At 38.0% G+C, this 20,673-nt stretch overlaps 3 protein-coding genes across 4 annotated transcripts; 2 read left to right on the forward strand and 1 right to left on the reverse strand.

The window, feature by feature from the left end:
- The first annotated feature begins 392 nt into the window (after positions 1-392).
- Positions 393-5,254, forward strand: ptpmt1 (protein tyrosine phosphatase mitochondrial 1). Its single transcript, XM_084404370.1, has 4 exons — positions 393-662; positions 793-873; positions 964-1,155; positions 4,619-5,254. Exons 1-4 carry the CDS (start codon positions 516-518, stop codon positions 4,748-4,750), a joined length of 552 nt encoding a protein of 183 aa, XP_084260496.1. The 5' UTR covers positions 393-515; the 3' UTR covers positions 4,751-5,254.
- Positions 5,255-6,853: 1,599 nt separating this feature from the next.
- On the forward strand, positions 6,854-9,639 carry ndufs3 (NADH:ubiquinone oxidoreductase core subunit S3). Its single transcript, XM_084405220.1, has 7 exons — positions 6,854-7,007; positions 7,413-7,469; positions 7,801-7,898; positions 8,014-8,163; positions 8,410-8,535; positions 8,867-8,986; positions 9,399-9,639. Exons 1-7 carry the CDS (start codon positions 6,953-6,955, stop codon positions 9,558-9,560), a joined length of 768 nt encoding a protein of 255 aa, XP_084261346.1. The 5' UTR covers positions 6,854-6,952; the 3' UTR covers positions 9,561-9,639.
- A 2,670-nt stretch (positions 9,640-12,309) lies between these two features.
- c1qtnf4 (C1q and TNF related 4) lies at positions 12,310-19,934 on the reverse strand. 2 transcript variants are annotated; one of them, XM_084404959.1, is made up of 3 exons: positions 19,723-19,934; positions 19,420-19,473; positions 12,310-15,137 (listed from the first exon to the last, which is right to left on the reverse strand). In XM_084404959.1, exon 3 carries the CDS (start codon positions 15,130-15,132, stop codon positions 13,984-13,986), a length of 1,149 nt encoding a protein of 382 aa, XP_084261085.1. In that variant the 5' UTR covers positions 15,133-15,137; positions 19,420-19,473; positions 19,723-19,934; the 3' UTR covers positions 12,310-13,983. The 2 variants fall into 2 exon arrangements, with proteins under 2 accessions (XP_084261085.1, XP_084261084.1); XM_084404958.1 differs by lacking the exon at positions 19,420-19,473.
- Positions 19,935-20,673: the final 739 nt, after the last annotated feature.

The following is a 20,673-nucleotide window of genomic DNA, read 5'->3' on the forward strand; positions in this document are numbered from 1 at the left end:
GGACATTAACCACGTCTGCAGGCACATGTCCTTATATCCGTCTTTATCCTTGCATGCTATTGGACTATTAACCGGAAATTCTGTTTAATGTTTTTAAATGAATGTAATTGATTAATTAATGTTCATTCACAAACACCATCAAACAAGAACACGAAACTACAAAATTAAACGAGACTCCATGGACTTTTATTTTAAGTCTCTATATACTTTACACACAAAAATTGTTTATTGCATCAATGGCGTCTGATCAATAGCTTAAGATAGGTAATTATTATTTTTATATTTTTTTAAGATAGGTGTTATTCCTTCATTTTCTAGTCGCTGGACGTTATTGGATTAGACACTGTATCCAACCAATTAACCTCCAAAACAGAAGAGGGCAATGTCGAGGATCTGTGATAGGCGTCGAAGAAAAAAACTTAAAAGAGCGTCTCTCTCATAATGCAGTGCTATGTACGAGTAGTTGAGAAAGAATGAAACTTCTGTGATTCGTTTCGTTCGTTTACATGTGAACGATGTCTAGTGTTCTAGCTAGGATTTTATTTTATCCCACACTCGCTTACAATGTTGTCATGGAAAAGGTCACCTCCAGACAATGGTTTAATCGCGTGGATCCGACTGTCATTCTTGGTGCTCTCCCATTCAGGTCAATGACAGAGGAGGTAAGATTTTACTTTTACTGTATTAATGAATTACAGACAATTGTAATGATCCTAGCACATTTATAATTTGCCTCATATCGTAGTCCTGTTTAAGAGTTTAACTAATCCCTCTTGTCTCATTTGGCTTTAGTTGGTCCAAAAAGAGAAAATCAAAGGAGTCATTACCATGAATGAAGAATATGAAACAAAATATTTCTGCAATTCAGATGAGGTAAGTGTCTCTCCTAACTCTTTCACTCATTCCCAACTAAAATCACAGGTGGCAATGCACATCTAAGGATAGTACTTATATTAATAACAGGAGTGGCGAGCTGTTGGCGTTGAGCAGATCAGACTGGACACGGTGGACCTGACAGGTGTCCCCAGCCTAGAGCACATCCACAAGGGTGTGGACTTCACCTTGAGACATCGTCAGCAAGGCAGTAGTGTCTATATTCACTGCAAGGCCGGCCGTTCACGCAGTGCAACTATTGCAGCTGCATACCTCATCAGGGTGGGTATCAGTCTGTCTGCCTGCCCTAAAACATGTACAATAGTCAAACCAGCAGCATCAATACAAAAAGCTCTGAGTCATAGGTCACCACTGTAAACATTATTTGTCATTGTGCGGTTGTACATTTCTTTAGCACATTCTTTGAGCATTGTACAAGACACACCTGAAATTTTTTCGCCATAATATTGTTGGTGGAGAATTTTGGAGAGGGAACATTAATATATACGTTAATTCAAGTGATGCTGTTCACTTCCTCTACATGAAACCCACACATGCATGCAGAATACAAAGGGACTTTTACTTAAAGTGCCACTATTATGCTATTTTAAAGTTTCCTAATGTTGTTTTGGAGTCTCCTACAACAGGCTTACATGCATCAAAGGTAAAAAAACACTGTTTAATTTTCTCATAATATACATTTGCACATCACCACATTTTCAATGATTCTCAAACGACTCGTCAGATTAATCAATCTCTACAGTGCGCATGTCGAAAAACAAAAACGCCCATTGCCATAACAGCATCAGCTCTGCATGTCCTGCTTCCTACACCGTAAACTAAACACAGTAACAAACGATGACGTCAATTTTACCATATCAATGCGAGTATGAAACACTGGAAGAACTAGTTATTCAACTCGAACCTCCATCACAAGGACAACTCGAGCAGGACGTTTCTCAGTGATACACTACTCAGTTTGAGGTACATTATGAGATGTTGCAACTGTAATTCCTCACCATCAGCATTAACAAGTGCATGTCCATCAACAAACTGATTATTTTACTTATTTATTTACAGAGTATTTTTCTAATTTATTGCGGTGAACATGTGGAAACTGTATCAATAACAGTGCATACATTAGCCAAGCTCTAGTGTGAATGACTGATGTAACATAAACGTTGGTCTACGCTTAATCTTTACTCAAAGTAGTGAGAACGACAGACAATCTGCATTAATAGACACAGTTATAGGTAATAGTGGTTAGCAGTTACCACAGCTGATTAGCAGAGGTATTTCAGTAAGACAGTAATAATGTGAGTTAACCAGTTAGCAGGAGACCAACACAATATAAAACTCCAAAACTAAGTATTTTGAACACCATCAATCAAGAGCAAGCGGTGTGCGAATCCTGCATTGAACTCCGAGATTTGAGAAGCAGTCGTCAGTAAATTAAAGGGAACAAACAAAAGTTTAGGATTATACCGCTGCAGTATCGTGGTACAGATGAATTTTAACCACTGATTCTTCACATGCTCGTCCTTGGGCAGTGAAAAAAAACTGGCTTTACCTTCACATTGTAGAGCACAGCGTCTTCTCGACATGATGCTATCCAGTATCCACAGGAATCAGCTGCAGTGTTTGAGGTTCACGTTTTCCCTGGTGTCTGCGCGCACAATAAGTGGCAGGCAATAGGCTATGCTAATGTTTCATCTTGACGTCACAACGTACCGGCTTATGACTCGTTTGAAAAACGATTCGTTTCGTTGACTCAGAGTCGACTTTTACTTTTGAAAGACAGTAACTTTATATATGGTGCACTTTCAGATTTAAAACTTTGCTGGATGTTTTCATTCACTTAGAGCTATGTTACACACTACATGAAAGGTCATTTTCAAAAATCTATAATAGGTGCACTTCTCCTTTTTTTAAGAATAAGCCATACTAGGGCTGAACGATATTCTGTTTTAACATCGACATCGCGATGTGCGAATGAGCGATAGTCACATCGCCGGAACATGCGATGTGAAGGGTAACGTTAGTAGTAGGCTACCCATAAGAGAACGGTAGCACCAGGGTAGCACACAAACACGAGTTTGTTGTATGGCTTTTTGCTGGGGTGACATACGCGTTCTGCGTGCATGCACAGTGATTGGTTCGCTGTGCCGCAGCTCACCGCGCTCACCGCTCACAGCCAACATTCAAAAATGCGCGACGAAGAGGATCCGCCGCAAAAAAAGTCAAAATCAGCTATTTGGGACTAGCCTATTTCGTCTACAAAAAGGAGGATGTTGACCAAAAAGAGGTAGGCTACTTTGCTGGAGGTTTATAAAGTTGTGGATGGTTGTCTTTTTTAAACATTCGTTTATTTTTCGTGTTCGCATTTATGAGGAAAAAACAATGTTACGTGACATTACGGACGCGACCGTTATGAAAGCAGCACTAAAAGACTGCTTTAAAACTTTCACAGAGACCTCAAACAGAAAGCACAAAGCCTTTCTTTAAAACGAATTTCGTTTTGTGTTAATTGTATCTTAATTTTAATCAGTATTTCACTATCCAATTTCCTGGATTTAATAATGATTAATAATAATTAAATTTAGCAGCCAGCGCCTGAACCGGAGATTAAGCTATGATCCATGAACCGAAACTCAGCGTAAAAGGTAGCCTACTCGCCTCACACACCTAAAAAAAAAAAAGAAAAAAAAAATATATATATCTATTATCTACAGAAATCTCTACTTTTAAACAGAACCATTAAAATAATATATAGCTATATTTAATCTGTATGAAAAGTGCATTTCTCCCGATCACTGCTGCGAAGATCGCGAGTCAGTATATTGTCAACTTCATCTTTACAGAAAACACTTGTTTATTAATAAACAATTAAAATGTCTCATTGTAATATTTTACAATTTACATATTATTAATCATTACTTTTGCTGGGTCTATGTGCCGTTTACATGAACGCGTCACTGAATCAGCACAGAAAACATAATTTTTCAGGTCCTAGAACCCGAAGAACGTTAGGTCCTGCGTAGAACGTTCACCGAATTCTGAGAGAAATATGTTTCTGGAATAAAATATTAAGTGGCCTTTTTGTTACTTGTAATGAAGCTTGCTTATTAGTGAAATTATTAATAACATGGAATGGTAATTATTGACTTTAGCCTGGATTGATGGCTCGCAATATCGCGATATATATCGTTGGGAAAAAAATATCGCAATGTAATTTTTTTTCCACTATCGTGCAGCCCTAAGCCATACGTAATTTCACTTATTATACACACGCAGTATATTATTTATATGAATTTGTTCCTTCTTGAACCAGTATCAACCAGTTATTTCTGAAGATGCTTATATATAATTATATGCATCGTATCATGCAGTTATATAAAGGGAAAGAAAAACAGTTATGTCAAAAGAATGTTAGAAAACTCAAGAGTGTGACAGTCTTTGGAATCTGCATTTGATGTTAAACCAAGGTTATAACCATGTAAAATAATTAGAATTTATACTTGTAAGTAATATAGGAATATATTATATTTCTTATTTTAAAATATGCCAACATTCACTCTTAAACGTCTAATATGTCACAAACAGCTCCATTAATGTTCTTTGTCTCATCACAGTATGAATTAGCCTACATTAATCACAGTTGAGTTGTTTGCATTAATGGATGTTGTCTGCCTTAATGACTATGGTAGTTATGGCCCTGTGTTTAACCTTTTTTCTCCTTTCACAGCTACACTGTTGGAGTCCAGAGGAGGCCTGTAAGATGCTGGCCTCAGTCCGGCCTCATGTGCTGATCCGCTCAGCCCAGCTGGAGGTGCTGCAGGAGTACTATAAGCAAGTCTGCGCTTCAGAGTCCAGCTAGAAGATACACCGTGTACAAATGCCAACATTCATGCTGAATCTCTTATGCTATACATTGTTAATAAGTTGTTTTTTCCTTGCTGGAGTGCAGATTTTTTATATATTTGTATAAGAATTTGTGTACTATACATAAAAATAGACTTTAAGCGATAATGTCAATCTGGATCATCGGTTATATAGTGAATTTTTTTTTTTTTTTTATCACCTCAGATGTTTAGACAGTAAATTCCCAAATTGTATTTATTTTTCTTTGAGTTAGGGATTTAAAATTGTTTTTAATAATATTAGAACAGATTTCTTTTTCTTTTTTTATTCCACCTAGCCTCTTTGTGTTGGAAGCTGTTCAAAAACCTGTTTCCTTGTGATTATGTATAAGATCATGATATTTTTTAATTGTCTACTGTAAACAGTAAACATTATCTTAAAGCTTAACTTTCATACTTTCTATGTATTTAATTATGTATTGTTATACACTATAATCAATTAAAGAAAGGTGTACAACTGGTTCTGTACTGACTTATTTAAAACCATTTCAAATACATTTTAATTAATATGATAAAATAATGGTATGCTGTGGTCTATTTAGTGAAATATGTGAACAGCGTTTGTAACCCTAGAAGGTCTACTGTATCATAGTTGACACATAAGTTTCTAATGCTTCTAAACTATTCACATGATCAAAACATTGCTCAAAAACTTGTTGCACACAGTCTTGGTTAGGTTAGAAAGCTTTATTAATCCCTGTGAGGGGAAACTCTTGCCATCATTGAACATACACATCTCGAACAGTTCAAACAATTACATCAAATTAAACATTACATAAAAAAAAACTAAGACATAATTTAAAATGCTATACAAAATACAACATAATCAATCAATACAGTAATTACACATCTTCATTTAAAAAACGAACTGCAGCCGTGATAAAATACCTTTTAAATCGCACAGTGGAACACTGAGGCATCGCTAATCTATAACAAATGTACTTTGTCCCCCCCCCCCCCAAATGAACACCAAGATATTTATAAGAATGAACTATCTTCTGATAATCTTCTGTCACTGGTAATACAGTTTCTTTATTTCTTCTAAAAAATCAATAATTAGCTCCATGGTCTTCTCCACAATTTATTGTCTTCAATTTTAAAAGTAAGTTTAGTAATTTACCATGCCTTTTGCCATATGATTAACAGATTGATAGTTCATACACTTTTTTTAATAGGTAAAAGGCCTTTTTGTATGAATCTATAAATGTCCTCCTTCAGGTTGTGGTGCATGTGCTGTTTTGCTGTGAAATATACAATAATTTCAAGTTAGTAATATTTTAAGATAAGCATTCACTGGACTGAAGCAATTTAGGTTTACTTGATTATCCATTCACATTTTTTTTTTTTTTTTTTTTAGTTAAAATGTATGTATCATCAAATATGATACAACAGGCTTTTGAGGAACGTTTATTGCATTGCCCCCACAATTAAAACTACAGCGCTTTGATCATAAGACATATTATTAGGGGGCATATGACAACTGATGTTTAGGTTATACTTAAGAAGAAGCATTGAAGAATAAGTCTGAGAAGTCTGTAATACTGCTATTGAAATCTCAGTGGTTTAGGCTACATTACAAGCCATCAGAATTTAATCTTACATTTTGGCCAAATAACAACAACCGCAACAAATTGCATATTTGTGTTAAGTTTTGGCCTCTGAAAAGAAGATGTTTCTCTCCTCCATGAGTGTGAGCTCCATATTCTCACTATATCATACTATATGGGCCATAAAAACCTGATGTATTAAATATGATACAAAACATAAAACACATATACACATATTTATATTTTGTCTAAAGGTTCATTAAAATTGTTGAACACAAAACAAGATATTTAAAGAAGATAACCAGAAAGTTGACTGCACCCATTGACTTCCATAGAAAAAAAATACTATGGAAGTCAGTGGGTGCCGTCAACTGTCTGGTTACCAACGTTCTTCAAAATATCTTCTTTTTAACAGAAGAAAGAAACTCATACAGGTTTGGAACAACCTGAGGGGGAGTAAGTATTAAGCAATGACAAAATTTTCATTTTTGGGTGAACTATCGCTTTAATACCTCGATTGTAGCGCCTGAAGATGGCAGCAGCGCACTGCAGAACGCACCCGCAACTCCAGCATCAGTAAATCCCGCGAGGAAGGACGGTGAGGGAGTAAAGATGGCGGCCTCCTTGGTTAGATTTGTCCGCAGCGGTTTTGGAAAAAGTCTGAACGGTAAGAAATAAACAAGAACAGCACAGACGTGTTTAAGATGAATTATTTACTCATTTAACCATGATTGTCACTGTGCAGGACCCAAACAAGCTCTTCTGTGTTTAAGGCTTTTCTTCGCTGTTGACCTTTAACGTTACATACACACAGAACGCCAATGACAGTGTCGACTGATTTACAGTTATAATCTGAATTATGCCAATACAGCTTCTTTTATTCTTGATATTTAGACGTCACGCTACCAGTGAGATGAATTTTGGAGTTATTTGGAAATATAAGGGATGTCTTTAATCTATGTTTTGAATTTCATCAGACACAAACTAACGTTACCAATTTGGTTTATTTTGATGTCTTGACCTGAACTTGCCGCAATGACACTATATTGTAATGCATTGATTTCTCTCATAGTTGCTAGACAGAGCGCTGCGATCGTCCAGACAAGAACAACGACAACTGAAACCAGGCGTGAGTAGATTTTTGGAAGTCTGTTGTTAACGTTGCGTCTTGCTGTATATTAGGTGTCTTTAACTACTTACATAAAAAATGTGTTGGGTACATGCTATGGTGTTCATCTTGTTTTGCAAAACACTTGAGGTGAGATACGGTTCAGGGACAGGTGTAATTATACAGCAATTATTTTAAGCTGGTAAATTTTTTTTTAATAGAAGTAAAGTGTGGAAAATAAAGTATGTACACAATAAGTGCATTGTATCAAATTAATTATTTAAATCTTACATAGTAGTTAAAGACATGTATAAAGTAAGACCAAATGTCTTTTTGTTTTGTTTTGCATTAGCTACTGTAAGGCCCAAGGATCCAGTCACCCACACTCAGCTTTCAGAGTTTGGCGAATACATTGCAGAGATTCTCCCCAAATATGTGCAACAAGTTCAGGTAATTTATTCTCATGTATATCTTTGTCAGATCCAGAGATGACAGATTAGTGATTAGTTGCACTCTGCAATTCCTCAAAAATGGCTCTATTTACAGCCTTTTGTTTGAATCCTAGGTGACCTGCTTTAATGAGCTGGAGGTAATGATCCATCCAGAAGGGATTATACCTGTTCTCACCTTCTTGAAAGATCACACAAACGCTCAGTTCAACAACATGACTGACCTGACAGCTGTGGATGTCCCTACAAGGCACTATCGCTTTGAGGTGAGCATGCTCAGTTTCAACTATGAAATGTCCATAAAATATTATCTTGATTTTGTGTTTTTAGCAAGTTAGATTATTTTAATAGACTTGTAATTGGTAAAATACATAAGTACTGCACATATTATGCATACTTTGGTAGCCTGGATGGCGAAAGTTATTGGCATTTGAAATACAAATCCATCAGAATTTTTTTTTCTTCTAAAACCGTTCTGCAAATGATTGATGATCCATTTTTTTCCTTTTCAGATTGTGTATAATCTGCTGTCCCTGCGCTATAACTCTCGAATCCGAGTGAAGACCTACACTGACGAGCTGAGTCCTCTTGACTCCTCTGTGTCTGTGCACCAGGCAGCTAACTGGTATGAGAGAGAGGTATGTGTGTCTCACTGTAATCAGCTGAGGTTTCATGAACAGGTTTTGACATTTGTATATTTCTCACTTCAAAATAGATGTCTGTTTTGTGTAGCATATGCTTAGACACAACAATCTGCAGTGCTCATGCAGTGGAGCCCTCTGAAGCAGCTGCTGCTTCCCACATGCTATGACACTGCAGACTCTGACTGAGGGAGGGTTGAGGGTTGTCCATTGTCTAATGGTCCATTAGATCATGTATCATAGCTGTAGTTGCATGCAAATGTTAAGTCTGTTTTTTCAAATTTTAGAGACAGTTTGTCTTCACTCTGAAATGAATGTTTCATTACAGATTTGGGACATGTATGGAGTTTTCTTCGCAAACCATCCAGATCTGAGACGTATCTTGACAGATTATGGATTTGAGGGTCATCCATTCAGGAAAGACTTTCCTTTGTCTGGATATGTGGAGGTAAATGCACAATTCATTGTTATACAACCTTTTTAACAATGATAATAATAAGAAATGTTTCTTGAGCAGCAAATCCGCATATTAGAATGATTTCTGAAGGATCATGTGACGCTGAAGACTGGAGTAATGATGCTGAAAATTCAGCTTTGCATCGCAGGAGTAAATTACATTTTAAAGTACATTAAAATAGAAAACGTACATAATATATATTTCACAATATTACAGTTTTTAATGTATTTCTGATCAAATGAATGCAGCCTTGGTGAGCATAAGAGACGCACAAAAAAAAGAGTAACCTCAAAATTTTTAACAGTGTATGTAGGGCAATTATGTCATTTTAATTTACTTTAAACATTCCTGTAAAAGGGGTGTGGCTTCATTTATGTTGAGTTGTTTTCTTCTATTTTCTCAGGTGCGTTATGACGATGAGGTGAAGCGGGTTGTGGCTGAACCTGTGGAGCTCGCTCAGGAGTTCCGTAAGTTTGACTTGAACAGTCCATGGGAAGCGTTCCCCGCATACAGGGAGCCCAAAGATGCACCCAAGCTGGAGTCTGGGGACAAACCAGCAAAGTAACCCTGGAGAGCTGTAATGATCAGAACATATTTATGTAAATAAGACCCTGTGCTACATCTAAATAAAACAATGAAACGACTCCTGGTTTTGCATGTCATTTAATATTTATAAATTACTTTTTTTGTAATAATACTGGTTGCACTTAACATTTTGATAGTTGTATCTGTGTACACAACAGACTTACACAAATCAAAATAAGCTCTTTTCAGATCTCTGAATGATCAGGATTATGTGTTTATATCCTACAATTTTAAGAATTTTGTTAAAAGTCATGTTATGTGATAACATTGCTTGGTTGTTAAATTGAAAAAAAAAAAAAAGTGACAAAGATAACGCAGGGAAATATACCACTTATATGTTTTGCTAGACATTTCTCTCAGGTATTCTAATCAAAACTGAATTTAGTGTGTATATGAATAATGCTTAAATGCACATTCTTAAGTTCACTGATAACCGTTCTCTTATCTTTATAATTCAGCAATTAAATGTGCGTATTGCCAAATGCCTTTAAGGTTTTATATATCCCAGTTACCTCTACAAAAGATAACAATAAGTCATACTGACAGGTTATTTCCAAAAAGATTTTTATCTGCAAAATCATGAGTTTTAGCCACAAAATTGTTTAATTGCCATTCAGGAATGTCATAGAACAGTGCAAAATTATAGGTATGAAAATTTCTCCTCCATAATTAACTGTGGCTTTTATTTACCAATCTCATTACAATTTGTGGCACGTCAGCTACTCGGCTGTCTGCTGCTAGTGCGTTCTCTCATTCCCTCGTGAGTGGGGTTCTGCTGCAGTCGTCAGCTCTGGCATGTCTGCTTTATTGTGTCATTTCTTTAATATAATTTACTTTGTAATACTGATTACTGTTATGCATATTCAGTGGCTTGTGAAAGTATTCAAACCCCCTTTTTTTTTTTACATTTTATGATGTTGTTAAACTATATATCATTGTAGTTTGATATGTACAATCACGCCCTTTGATAACTGCACATTTATTAAAAAAGGAAAAACTTAAATAATTACATAATTGCATAAGTAGTATCTGGGACACTTGAAATTTAACCTCAGGCGCATTCCAATTTCGCTTGTAGAGGTTAATACACTTCGAGTGGAGTTAACCTGTGGCAAATTCAATGGAACGGGTATGATTTGGAAAGACACACACCTCTCAATACAAGGTCTAACAGCTGAAAATGCATATCAAAGAAATAGGTCAAAGGAACTGTCTGTAGAGCTTAGAGACAGGATAGTATATATAAAAAAAAGTATGTTCACAGAAGCATGTAGCCTCCATAATCTTTAATGGAAGAAGTCTGGAACAACCAGGACTCTTCTTAGAGCTGGCCTCCTGGCTAAACTGAGCAATCGATGGAGAAGGGGCTTGGTTAGAGTGGTCACAGGGAAGCTGATGATGGTCACTCTGGTTGAGCTCCATGATCATATATGGAAATGAGAGAAATTTACAGAAGGACAAACATCACGGCAACACCACCAATCCGGGCTCATACCAATCTAGTGTCCAGACTCAAGCCTCTCCTCGCTGAAGACACATGAAAACCCACTTGGCAGCAAAATACAGTCTTAGCCTTAATAAAATCCTAGTCCAGAGCATTCAGAACCTCAGACTGGGCAGAAAGTTCACCTTCCAACAGGACAATGACCCCTAAGCACACAGCTAAGACAATGCAAGGGTGGTTTATGGACAACTCTGTGAATGTCCTTGAGTGGCCCAGCCAGAGCCTGGGCTTGAACCCAATCGAACATCTCTGGAGAAACCTGTCAATGTCTGTCCACCGATGGTCCCCATCCAACCTGACAGATCTAAGGAGAAGAATAGCAGAAAATCGCCAAATGTAGATGTGCCAAGCTTGTCACATTATACCCCAAAATACTTTAAGGGCTGTAAAGGTGCTTTAACTACTGAGTAAAGGGTTTGAATACTTGTGCAATGTACTTGTTTCAGTTTTTTTAAGTTGTCATAGATCTGTTTTTTGCTTGTCATTATGGTGTATGGATTGTAATGTGGAAAAATGTCATTTAAAGCATAACATAAGGCAGTAACCTTGCAAACAGTGAGTTTCAAGGGGAAGGTTTTACTCCACTAATGTAGTTTTTTTTTTAAACGTCTTCATAATTATAGTGCACTCGGGTTTTTGATTTTATAATTATAAGTCTGGTCACTGACAGGGTCATTCTATAATACAAACCCTCTTTTCTCCCAAGCCATTCCTTCATTGTTTTTGATGTATGTTATTCCACCACCATAATGATACAAAAGGTATTATCTGGGTGTCGCTGTATATGGCTTGCACCAAACACAGTGCTTCACTTTCAGACTTTTTATCTCTTTAATCAGACAAATTCATCTTAAACTTCCCCAGGCATCTCCTTGATCCTCATGACAGAAAACTAATCTGGATCTGCTATTTTAGTTCCGAGACCTCACAAAGGCTGTGACATTCATGGTGAAATCAAGCTCATGTGGATTCAAAAAGAACACAAATGTGTGCTTTGTTATTGCTTAAGATAATTAAGTATCTCAACTGGTATAAATTGTTGAAATAAAATGTGTTTCAGCTGGGATTTTAAAATATCTACTTGATTCAGATTTGACTAATTTTAAGGATATTTGAATATCAAACACTTTGTTTCATCATCATAGAAAAATCCTTGTACAGAATAAGATAGAATTGGTAGGAGTGTAGATAACACTGTAGATGTTAAATATTGACACTACTAAAAAATGCAAGACAAAAGAGTTTACATTCAGAGTTTTTATTTGGCTTGCTTCTGAGGACTGGCTTCTTCCACAATAAGAATCCAGTGTACACTGAAACCACCGTTACGGTACTTAACAAAGTAGCTCATACTGCACAAACACTGAAAAGCTTATCCAGCATTCATTCACAGAGTTAATTTGCTGGATTAAACCCATACAGAAAAGTACATAAGACCAGGCACAGAATTAGAAATGCAAACGTTCACTTATATAGAAATGGATAAAAAAAACACAAAAGTATTTACATTTTGGAATTGTGCACTTCATACATATACTTTGTCACCTAAATAAATATGTATGGCCATATACACACAACAGAATAAACCAGAAGAATTATATAAACTGATCAATATCTTTGATAAAAAATTTCCCCCAAAATATAAACATCAATATTTGTTGAACAATTTTCCAAAATCATTAGTATCAGTTGGTGTACAGTAAATGTTTTTGGCAGTGAATAAAATGCTTTGTTCCTTTAAAAGCTGTGAGCCTGCATTCAGCAGTTACAGACACGATCCTCAGTTTAAATGTGCAGTGAAGTGCTGTTCCAAAACCAGACTGATTATTGACTGAATATATGAATTATGATTTAATTATGATTTACAAATGTCGTCATCACTGTTTGTGTGTGTGTGTGTGTGTGTGTGTGTGTGTGTCATGAACACTGATTTTACAATAGAAATAATTCATGAATACGCAGAAGACAGAGCTCTCGTGCAAATCTTTCGTGCAAAAGCTTCAAAGACAACACTGTTTCTTATTTGAAAAATACATGCATTTAATAATTGTTCAATTTGAGAGAGTATGAAACACAGTTTTGAGTTGGAGCTATATAATGAATTGCCTCTGCAGAGATAAGTGCTTTAGTGCTAAGAATCTCAGATTTTTTAAATATTTATTTTTATTCATCTTTTATTATTATTATTATTATTTTTGTTTAAATTTTTAATATATATTTTTGCATTTTACAAATGATTGATATTAATTTAAAAGTGACATGTTTGATTTTTTTTAATCATAAGAACTCCGCATTCAAGGCCTTAAAGTCACCATGAAATCAAAATTGACAATTCTTATTTTTTTCATGGAATGTTGCAGTCTTTATTATGTGATTTATCTGTGCAAATAATTTTTTTAAATGTATGTGTCCTCGTAATATTTCACCAAGAACATTAACGCCCCCTCCCAACGACATCTCTGATAATGTATGCTCCAGCGCTCCGGCTGGGAAATAATCCAGCAACCTGTCACTCACATGAGGTTGCTCAATTTGCAAACAACAACAATCCAACGTTCCAATCAATTCCCGATGGACAACAGAGAAGAACAGAAGATCACAATTTCCGTTTCATGCTGACTTTAGGGATGCTGAGTAGAGGCCTTGTTTAACCAATGTGTTATAGGTGCTGCTTGCTTGACTTAGTCATTTTTTCATAAAGTAGATAAACAAAATAAAAACAAGAGCTTGAGAGATTTAGTAATAAGGAAACTGAAGAAGCAAACCACAAGAGTGATGACATACAGTCTCTAGAGTGTAGAAGTTTGTGTGTGGGGAACTCACACTTTTTCCACACAAACGCTCCTCCAAAATCGTTCCCATCCTAAAGACCCACAGACAGACTGGCTACTTGACTTGCCTACAATGCCTTCTCCTGTTTCTGCTGCGGAGGAGAGCTTTGGTGGAGCTCAGGATACACCAGGAAGCCAGTGAAAGTGATATACTTGGCGTGATTACTGTAAGCACCAAATCCATCCCTCTGGTGGCTGTAGAGCCAGACAGTGTCTCCATCCTGCAGTGACAACATCAGACTCTGGCTCTGCAGGGCCTTCTCAGTGTCGCTGTCATCGTAGATCATGGTCTGTACCTCCAAATGGTTCTTCATCAGCTTCACTGACAGGGTCTTATGGGGCAGCTTGCCAGCATTGAAGGAGAAGTAATAGGCTCCTGGTACACTGCATTTGAATATACCAGAGCTTAAGTTGAAGTCGTTGCCGATGTTGACAAACTCAGTGTCAAAGATGATGGGATGGTGCTCAGGGTATCCTTGATCCACTCCCACAATACTCTGAGTGCGGCCGACTGAGAATGCAGACCTCTGGTCGTCGTCTTCCTCCTCTCCATTTCTCACGTCCTCCTCTGTTATCTCTTCATCCCTTCTCTCTTCTTTCATACTCACACCAGTGTCTTTGGTAATTGTATTTTCGTGCTCAGACAGTAAGTGATCGCTGATTTTCGGTGGTTGACGGTCACTGTCATGGACCTTGTGAGTGGGCTCTTGGTAGCCGTACACATCAGGGTAGATCAGGTAACCGTTGAAGGTGGTGTAATGACCAGTGTTGCTGTAGATAGCGTAGCGAGGGTCTCCATGAAGACGAAGCCAGACAGTGTCTCCGAAATCAAGCTGCAGCATGGCGCTCTGGCTCTGCACTTTCCGCTCTTCTCCGGCGTTCTCGTCGTACACGATCGCCTGAACCTCATTGCGGTTCTTCATCAGCATGACCGACAGGTCTCGCCGTGGGAACTTCCCCACTGTGAAAGAAAAATAGTATGCGCCCGGAATCCTGCAGCGAAACAAGCCGGCCTTTGGATCGAAATCGCCACCGATGTTGACGTACACCTTGTCAAAGGTGATGACCATCTTCGGCCCTCCCTCCATGCTGCTGGTACGTGCCACAGAGAACGCGGACCGCAGCTCCACGGCGTCGGACATGCGGGCGAATGCCCATGTGGTGGTCACATGACACAGCACACACAGCAGCAGCAGGGGCCTGGTACCAGGCAGCATTGTAACTGCAGAGGGAGCAAAGAATAATAAAAAAGCTCTGTTAATTATCATTAACCGAAGCCGTTAACATAAACAAAAAAGGTTGAACACTCTTATTTAAATGATCACATTCAGTTAAGCTTGTAAATGATAGCTGCTGCTCGTTACCAACGCACCAGCTCAAAAAAAGAGCAATCATTATGCATACAAGTGCCAGCGGGAGGTGGGATCAAAACAGAAGAGATCAGTGCCTTCAGTAGATACAGCAGGATGAGAGCTGTATTATCAGACCCTCTCCATTTATTTTCCCCTGAGATAAGCACACACACTGGATCAGCAGAACACTGGAGGTGACAGAACATTGTCACTGAAATTTCAGATCATTTCTGCACAGCTTTCAGGGGTCCCATCCCCAAATCCCATTGCAAATTTTCACCCCATCTTATAGTGCGTCTCATATCATGGCGAACGTTACAAGAAGACTACAAACACATGTGGGTATTAAATTGGATTTCTGAAGCATTTTTATTTAAATCAACCCCATTTGTTGTGATTCATCAAATGATTCATATCAAATGCTAAGAAGTGGTTGTTATAGATATGCACATAAACTGCAAAAGCAAAAAAAAAAGGAGTTTAGGCTGCATTAAGCACCTCATATTGTGACGCAGATACCGCCAGCCCTCCATTCGCTGAACTACAGCCCATAAGAGCGTGTGCCTGAGGGGAGAGAGAGGGGTGTCTGTATATGGGACATTGCAGGACACCTGGTGACTATTGGGTCTAAACACTGCAGTTAAAAAGCCTTCATAACGTTTCTCCCTGTGTCCCAGAGATCCATTAGCAATACAGCCAGACTGCCTCTTTCCCTGTTTTACTGGAACAACCATCCCCCACAATCTCCAATGCTATATCTCCATATTTCATTCTTTTTAACAGACTTTAACAAGACACAGATTATACTGTTGGCGGTGCCTCCTGCATGAATTAAGACATGAAACCTTAAAGCAGCCGTTTCTGTTTGATTTGATGATGGATGGAGCTCATCATACCTCTGCCACATCGAAATATGAATAAAAATGCAAAGAGGTTTTTGCTCTTAATGAGATCTCCTGAGATGCCAGAGAAGTTGGACTTCTGTTTCACGGATGGAACACTGAGCTAAGCCATGATAAAAATAGAGTGCCCACTTTCTGTTTGGTATTTGAACAGTTTAAGAATATTCAAATGAAACGCATGAGTAAATCAGCATGTGTATGTGGTTATGTTAAGATTTTCCAAAAATATTGTCTAAGCAGCCCTAAAAACAATTAGTTACAGGATATTAAATTTGCTGGCGGGTTAAGTAACAACAACTAAATAAAATGAACAACGTTTGATCTCTATTTTTGGCTGAGTGATGCTTTCATGCCCTAACAATCTGAACACAGGGGAGGGAGACATCAATATTTGTCAATGCCTTTCTTATGTTTTCAGCTACACCTTTTTTCTCACCGAATGCTGAACTGCAATGTCCTTTGAGAACACATGGAGTAAACCCTTCAGCTCAGTGAAGCAAAAAAACAAAATGTCTATACGCAAAAGCTGAGAACAAAAATCCCTAAAAATGAATTTTATTGCATGTCAAGATTCCCCCCTATTTTTTTTTTTTTTTTTTTTGTTGCTTATGTACAAATACTATTTGTATGATTTTGTTTGCCCACTTCCAGGTCCAACCCCGTTTTCAGCTGGGTATGCTTTGTTAACTTGAGTTTAAAATGTAACTGTAAAATAACAATAATAATGTAAAACAATGCAGGTCAACTACTTGCAGGCTTATTAATTAACACTTGGGTCTTGATTAGCAAATAATTGCATCTTTAACAGTGTAATTAGATTACTGTACTAATTACTCTCTCTAAAAAGTATTGCATTACTTATTACTAATTACTTTCTAAATCCCATATCAACCCCAACCAGCTTATTTATGTGTTGGTGTGAACAGGCCTGGTCAATGCTGACGTCAATTGTACACGAGGAGTGTGAACATACATGGCCTGAAAAACAAGCAGCATTTACAGTTAGCTGAATTGCATTTTGTATATATCCAAATGCTTTCTTTCTATGCTTGGTATTTTAACGATTAGACATCTTTCTTTAGGTATTTTGAAGTCACCATGAAATTGAAACTGAAACGATTTATACATGCACATCTTTTTTTTTTTTAAATGAATGTGACTTTATCTTTAATCAAAAATATTAACTTCTCCCTCACAAAGACATCTCTTTTCCCTGATGACATGAGCACTTACGTAAAAATCCTTCCCCTCCAGCAACCCATTACTCACATGAGATCGCAGCTATTAGCAAATGACTATGATCCAATCAGTTACTGATGGACAAAATCAATTCCTCAATTCTCATTCAAGAATCCATTTTTACAGATATATGCCACAATAGAGAAGAAAAACTAGCAAATTCTGCGGCTTAAAACACATGCAGTGACCAAGTGTAAATACCCACCTTACGTCACAGAGATTGCACTACAGCACTAATTTGTAAATATACACACAGACATCAATGGATGTTCTTTGTGGACTGATAGGTGGCCTGTAGCATTCACAAAGCTATCGCTGAGAGAGGCAATACATTATTGATAATCCAGCCAGTGGATACAGTTGCTCTTTTCACAGGAAACACTAACATCCATAAGCAGGAGCACTAAAGTGATTCAAAGCAAAATGTGATCGCAGGTAAAGAGGAGTGGACACACTTGGCCTCAGTTTGCTTGTGAAACTCCACTCAGCAAGTGAAGGGCAGTGTGTGTGACACGACTGTGGTGTTTAATGAAGGTCCGTGGAGTATCGGCATACACTGAAGAGCACAGCGCCTGTGAGCTTGTGCTCCAGGGCCCAGTTATCTCCTCTCTCTTTCTCTCTCCCTTTCCCTAACAGCCTTTGGTACCACACTCTGATAATGCCACTTCCACTGAACCATTCAGCCAAAGCCGCACACACACACCCTCTATTCTGACAGCACAGTCTAAATCTCGAACACAAGCAGACAAAATACAGCAGTCTTTACAGGCGTGTTGGATATAGGTGCAGGAGATGAGAGGGAAAAAGAAAAGGATACGGTTTTATGAGTCAACAAGAAAAATAGAACAGGAGAGAGATAAAAGACCATTTAAATATTGGGACGATGACAGTCACAACGTAATGAGGGGCTCAACCCGACAGCTGGCGTCTCACAAAACTCCCAGCGATAGACAGTATCAGTCATTCTCCACATTTGTAGCATTCCATTAGACTAATAAGTGGTTGTAAATTAAACTACTATCAATTTGAATATTTTTCATGCTTCAATATTTCACAGTGTAATCTGCAGCAGTCAAGATGAATAAAGTTGGGTAATGGCGCGGTTCCCCTGCTGCTCTATTTGTGTGTATGTAATCTGTTATCTGTGACATGGGTAATGGCCCAGCATACAAACAACCTGCTGCCAAACACAACACCTCTTCTGTTAGACTAGGATGAAGTACATCATGCAAAACATATAAATAATAATGCCTCTCACTAAGACTATGATCTTGTAATTCATCTCAATGCCACAAGCAAAAATAAATAATAATAATAATAATAATAATAATTCGCTCACTCTCCTTAACACCGCCTAAAATAAATACAGCACACTTGAACAATTGAGAAGGTTGAAAATATTTACAGTAATTTTATAGAGCTAAGAAATTAGTCAATAAATACATATGCCTTATACATTATGTATATCGTTGTAAGCACAATAATGTTTACAGACTGTGTGCTTTGAATCTCCACACATACAATTAAACATGCTGTGGATATTATTTAAAGCTGATTAGTGTTTTCATTTACAGTGATTCTTGCACAATAGAACAGTGTTTTGTGCTCCAGTTTGAATTCTGCCATGGAAACGTGCAATTCCCTTCCTCTACTATAACCTACATGCTAAGATCTATAAATAGGTAAACCGACATTTATTGGGAAGTCATTTCATACAATTTTAATGAGTTTGTCTGCGTAAATATTCACTTTGACCGGACAGCAGGCAGTTTCTGATTCAGCACACACACATATGCGCAAGCTGAATGGGTTTTTAGTGTCTTCGGGGATATCTCCCTGGCAGTGCAGATCCGTATCAGATCACTATGAGCAACAAAGAGCCTCTCTCCGTCTCTCCCTCGCTCACGCTGTCCCGAGGTGATGTGGATATGAGCGTAGAGAGCGTATGACCTGGCTTTGTTAGTACCATCCCCACGTGTGCTGTTTTCAAAGCGTTCAGCCAAAGGTTTACCTCTGTTACGGCTCTGCTCTCTGCTGTGTTCAACAATAGCAACGTCAGCATCCGCTAGAATCAGAGAGCATCATCACAGTAAATCAGTTCCCCTTCTCTCATATAGGTATAAAATGACAGGGACAAACCAGGACAACTGCAGCACAGAGAGGTCCAAGACCGATCGTATAAGTTTGCACCTCTGATTGAGGGTTTACGCCGATCAGATAAAAGACGAATACAAAACGGTGGGGTGCGATTGCCACTGCATCACAAGATAGAGAGAGATAAAGAGAGACCACATCCTCATGCTGTTGTCCTTACCTGTGCGTTTGGATCTGCAGGAAGCGGTCTTGAAGTTATCTCGGAGGAATGAATGAAAGAGTGTCTCTTTCTCTTTTTCTTTCTCTCCCTTTATTCTTTTCTTCTCTCTCTTGCTACCTCTGTGTGTCGGCTCTCAACCTGCTGCTGATGTCTGGTGCAGCACACACCCACACATTCATGCACGCACACTCACACTCACACACACTCTCCAATACAGTCATTGGAGGATTTAAGAGCAATCGGGGTGCTGCAAGCTGATTGGGGGGCTCTGGAGCAGGCAAATGAACGGCCATTCTGGAAGGACTATCAATAGGGAGACTCCAGGGGGTGTTGTCTCTGTGTACATGAGCAAACATCTGTTTAAGAGCAAGCCAAACTGGACACAATGATCCCTTAGGATCTAATTTTGTGACTCAATATGAAAATGAATGGATTCAATAATTCTCACAAGACCCAAGTTCAATGGCAGACTGTAATACACACAGGCTTTAGTTTTGACACAACAATTGTGGTAATTTCACACCTCTGCACACAATCATAGACAGCACTCAGAGTCCCTGAGGAGAGATATTTTGCACTGAATGAGAGACTGATTTTGTTAGCTATTCCACTTTTATTGTTTGCAATTATATATTCGTTTTTTGTTTTTTACTTTAAACACAAATGACCAATCTGTTTTGGTCTCTGCGCTTGTATATCTCTCTCTATCTATCTTACTTCCTTTCTCTTTCTCTCTCTCTGCAGGCACCATATGGACTGGGTCTATGTTCCTGTTCCCAGTTCCCCCCCATCCTGATCATTCTGGCACTGAGCGGATTAATCTGTTTCCATAACATTCATTCTGGCCCTCTCTCATTGTTTGCCATGATGAATGCTTGTATCAAGTTTCTGGAAGATGAGCATTTGGGACAATAATAGCTATATTTAGTTATTATACAGTTAGGTCTTCTC

Source organism: Rutilus rutilus (assembly GCF_951802725.1).
Source record: "Rutilus rutilus genome assembly, chromosome: 3".
Classification (NCBI taxonomy): domain Eukaryota; kingdom Metazoa; phylum Chordata; class Actinopteri; order Cypriniformes; family Leuciscidae; genus Rutilus; species Rutilus rutilus.

What these genes read in the sequence shown, in the direction of transcription:
- ptpmt1 (XM_084404370.1), top strand. Translation starts at nt 516, where the DNA reads ATGTCTAGTGTTCTAGCTAGGATTTTATTTTATCCCACACTCGCTTAC. An exon ending in ATTTCTGCAATTCAGATGAG is followed by an intron (nt 874 to 963) that starts GTAAGTGTCTCT and finishes TATTAATAACAG; the next exon opens with GAGTGGCGAGCTGTTGGCGT. An exon ending in CAGCTGCATACCTCATCAGG is followed by an intron (nt 1,156 to 4,618) that starts GTGGGTATCAGT and finishes CTCCTTTCACAG; the next exon opens with CTACACTGTTGGAGTCCAGA.
- ndufs3 (XM_084405220.1), top strand. Translation starts at nt 6,953, where the DNA reads ATGGCGGCCTCCTTGGTTAGATTTGTCCGCAGCGGTTTTGGAAAAAGT. An exon ending in AACGACAACTGAAACCAGGC is followed by an intron (nt 7,470 to 7,800) that starts GTGAGTAGATTT and finishes GTTTTGCATTAG; the next exon opens with CTACTGTAAGGCCCAAGGAT. An exon ending in CTTTGTCTGGATATGTGGAG is followed by an intron (nt 8,987 to 9,398) that starts GTAAATGCACAA and finishes CTATTTTCTCAG; the next exon opens with GTGCGTTATGACGATGAGGT.
- c1qtnf4 (XM_084404958.1), bottom strand. Translation starts at nt 15,132, where the DNA reads ATGCTGCCTGGTACCAGGCCCCTGCTGCTGCTGTGTGTGCTGTGTCAT.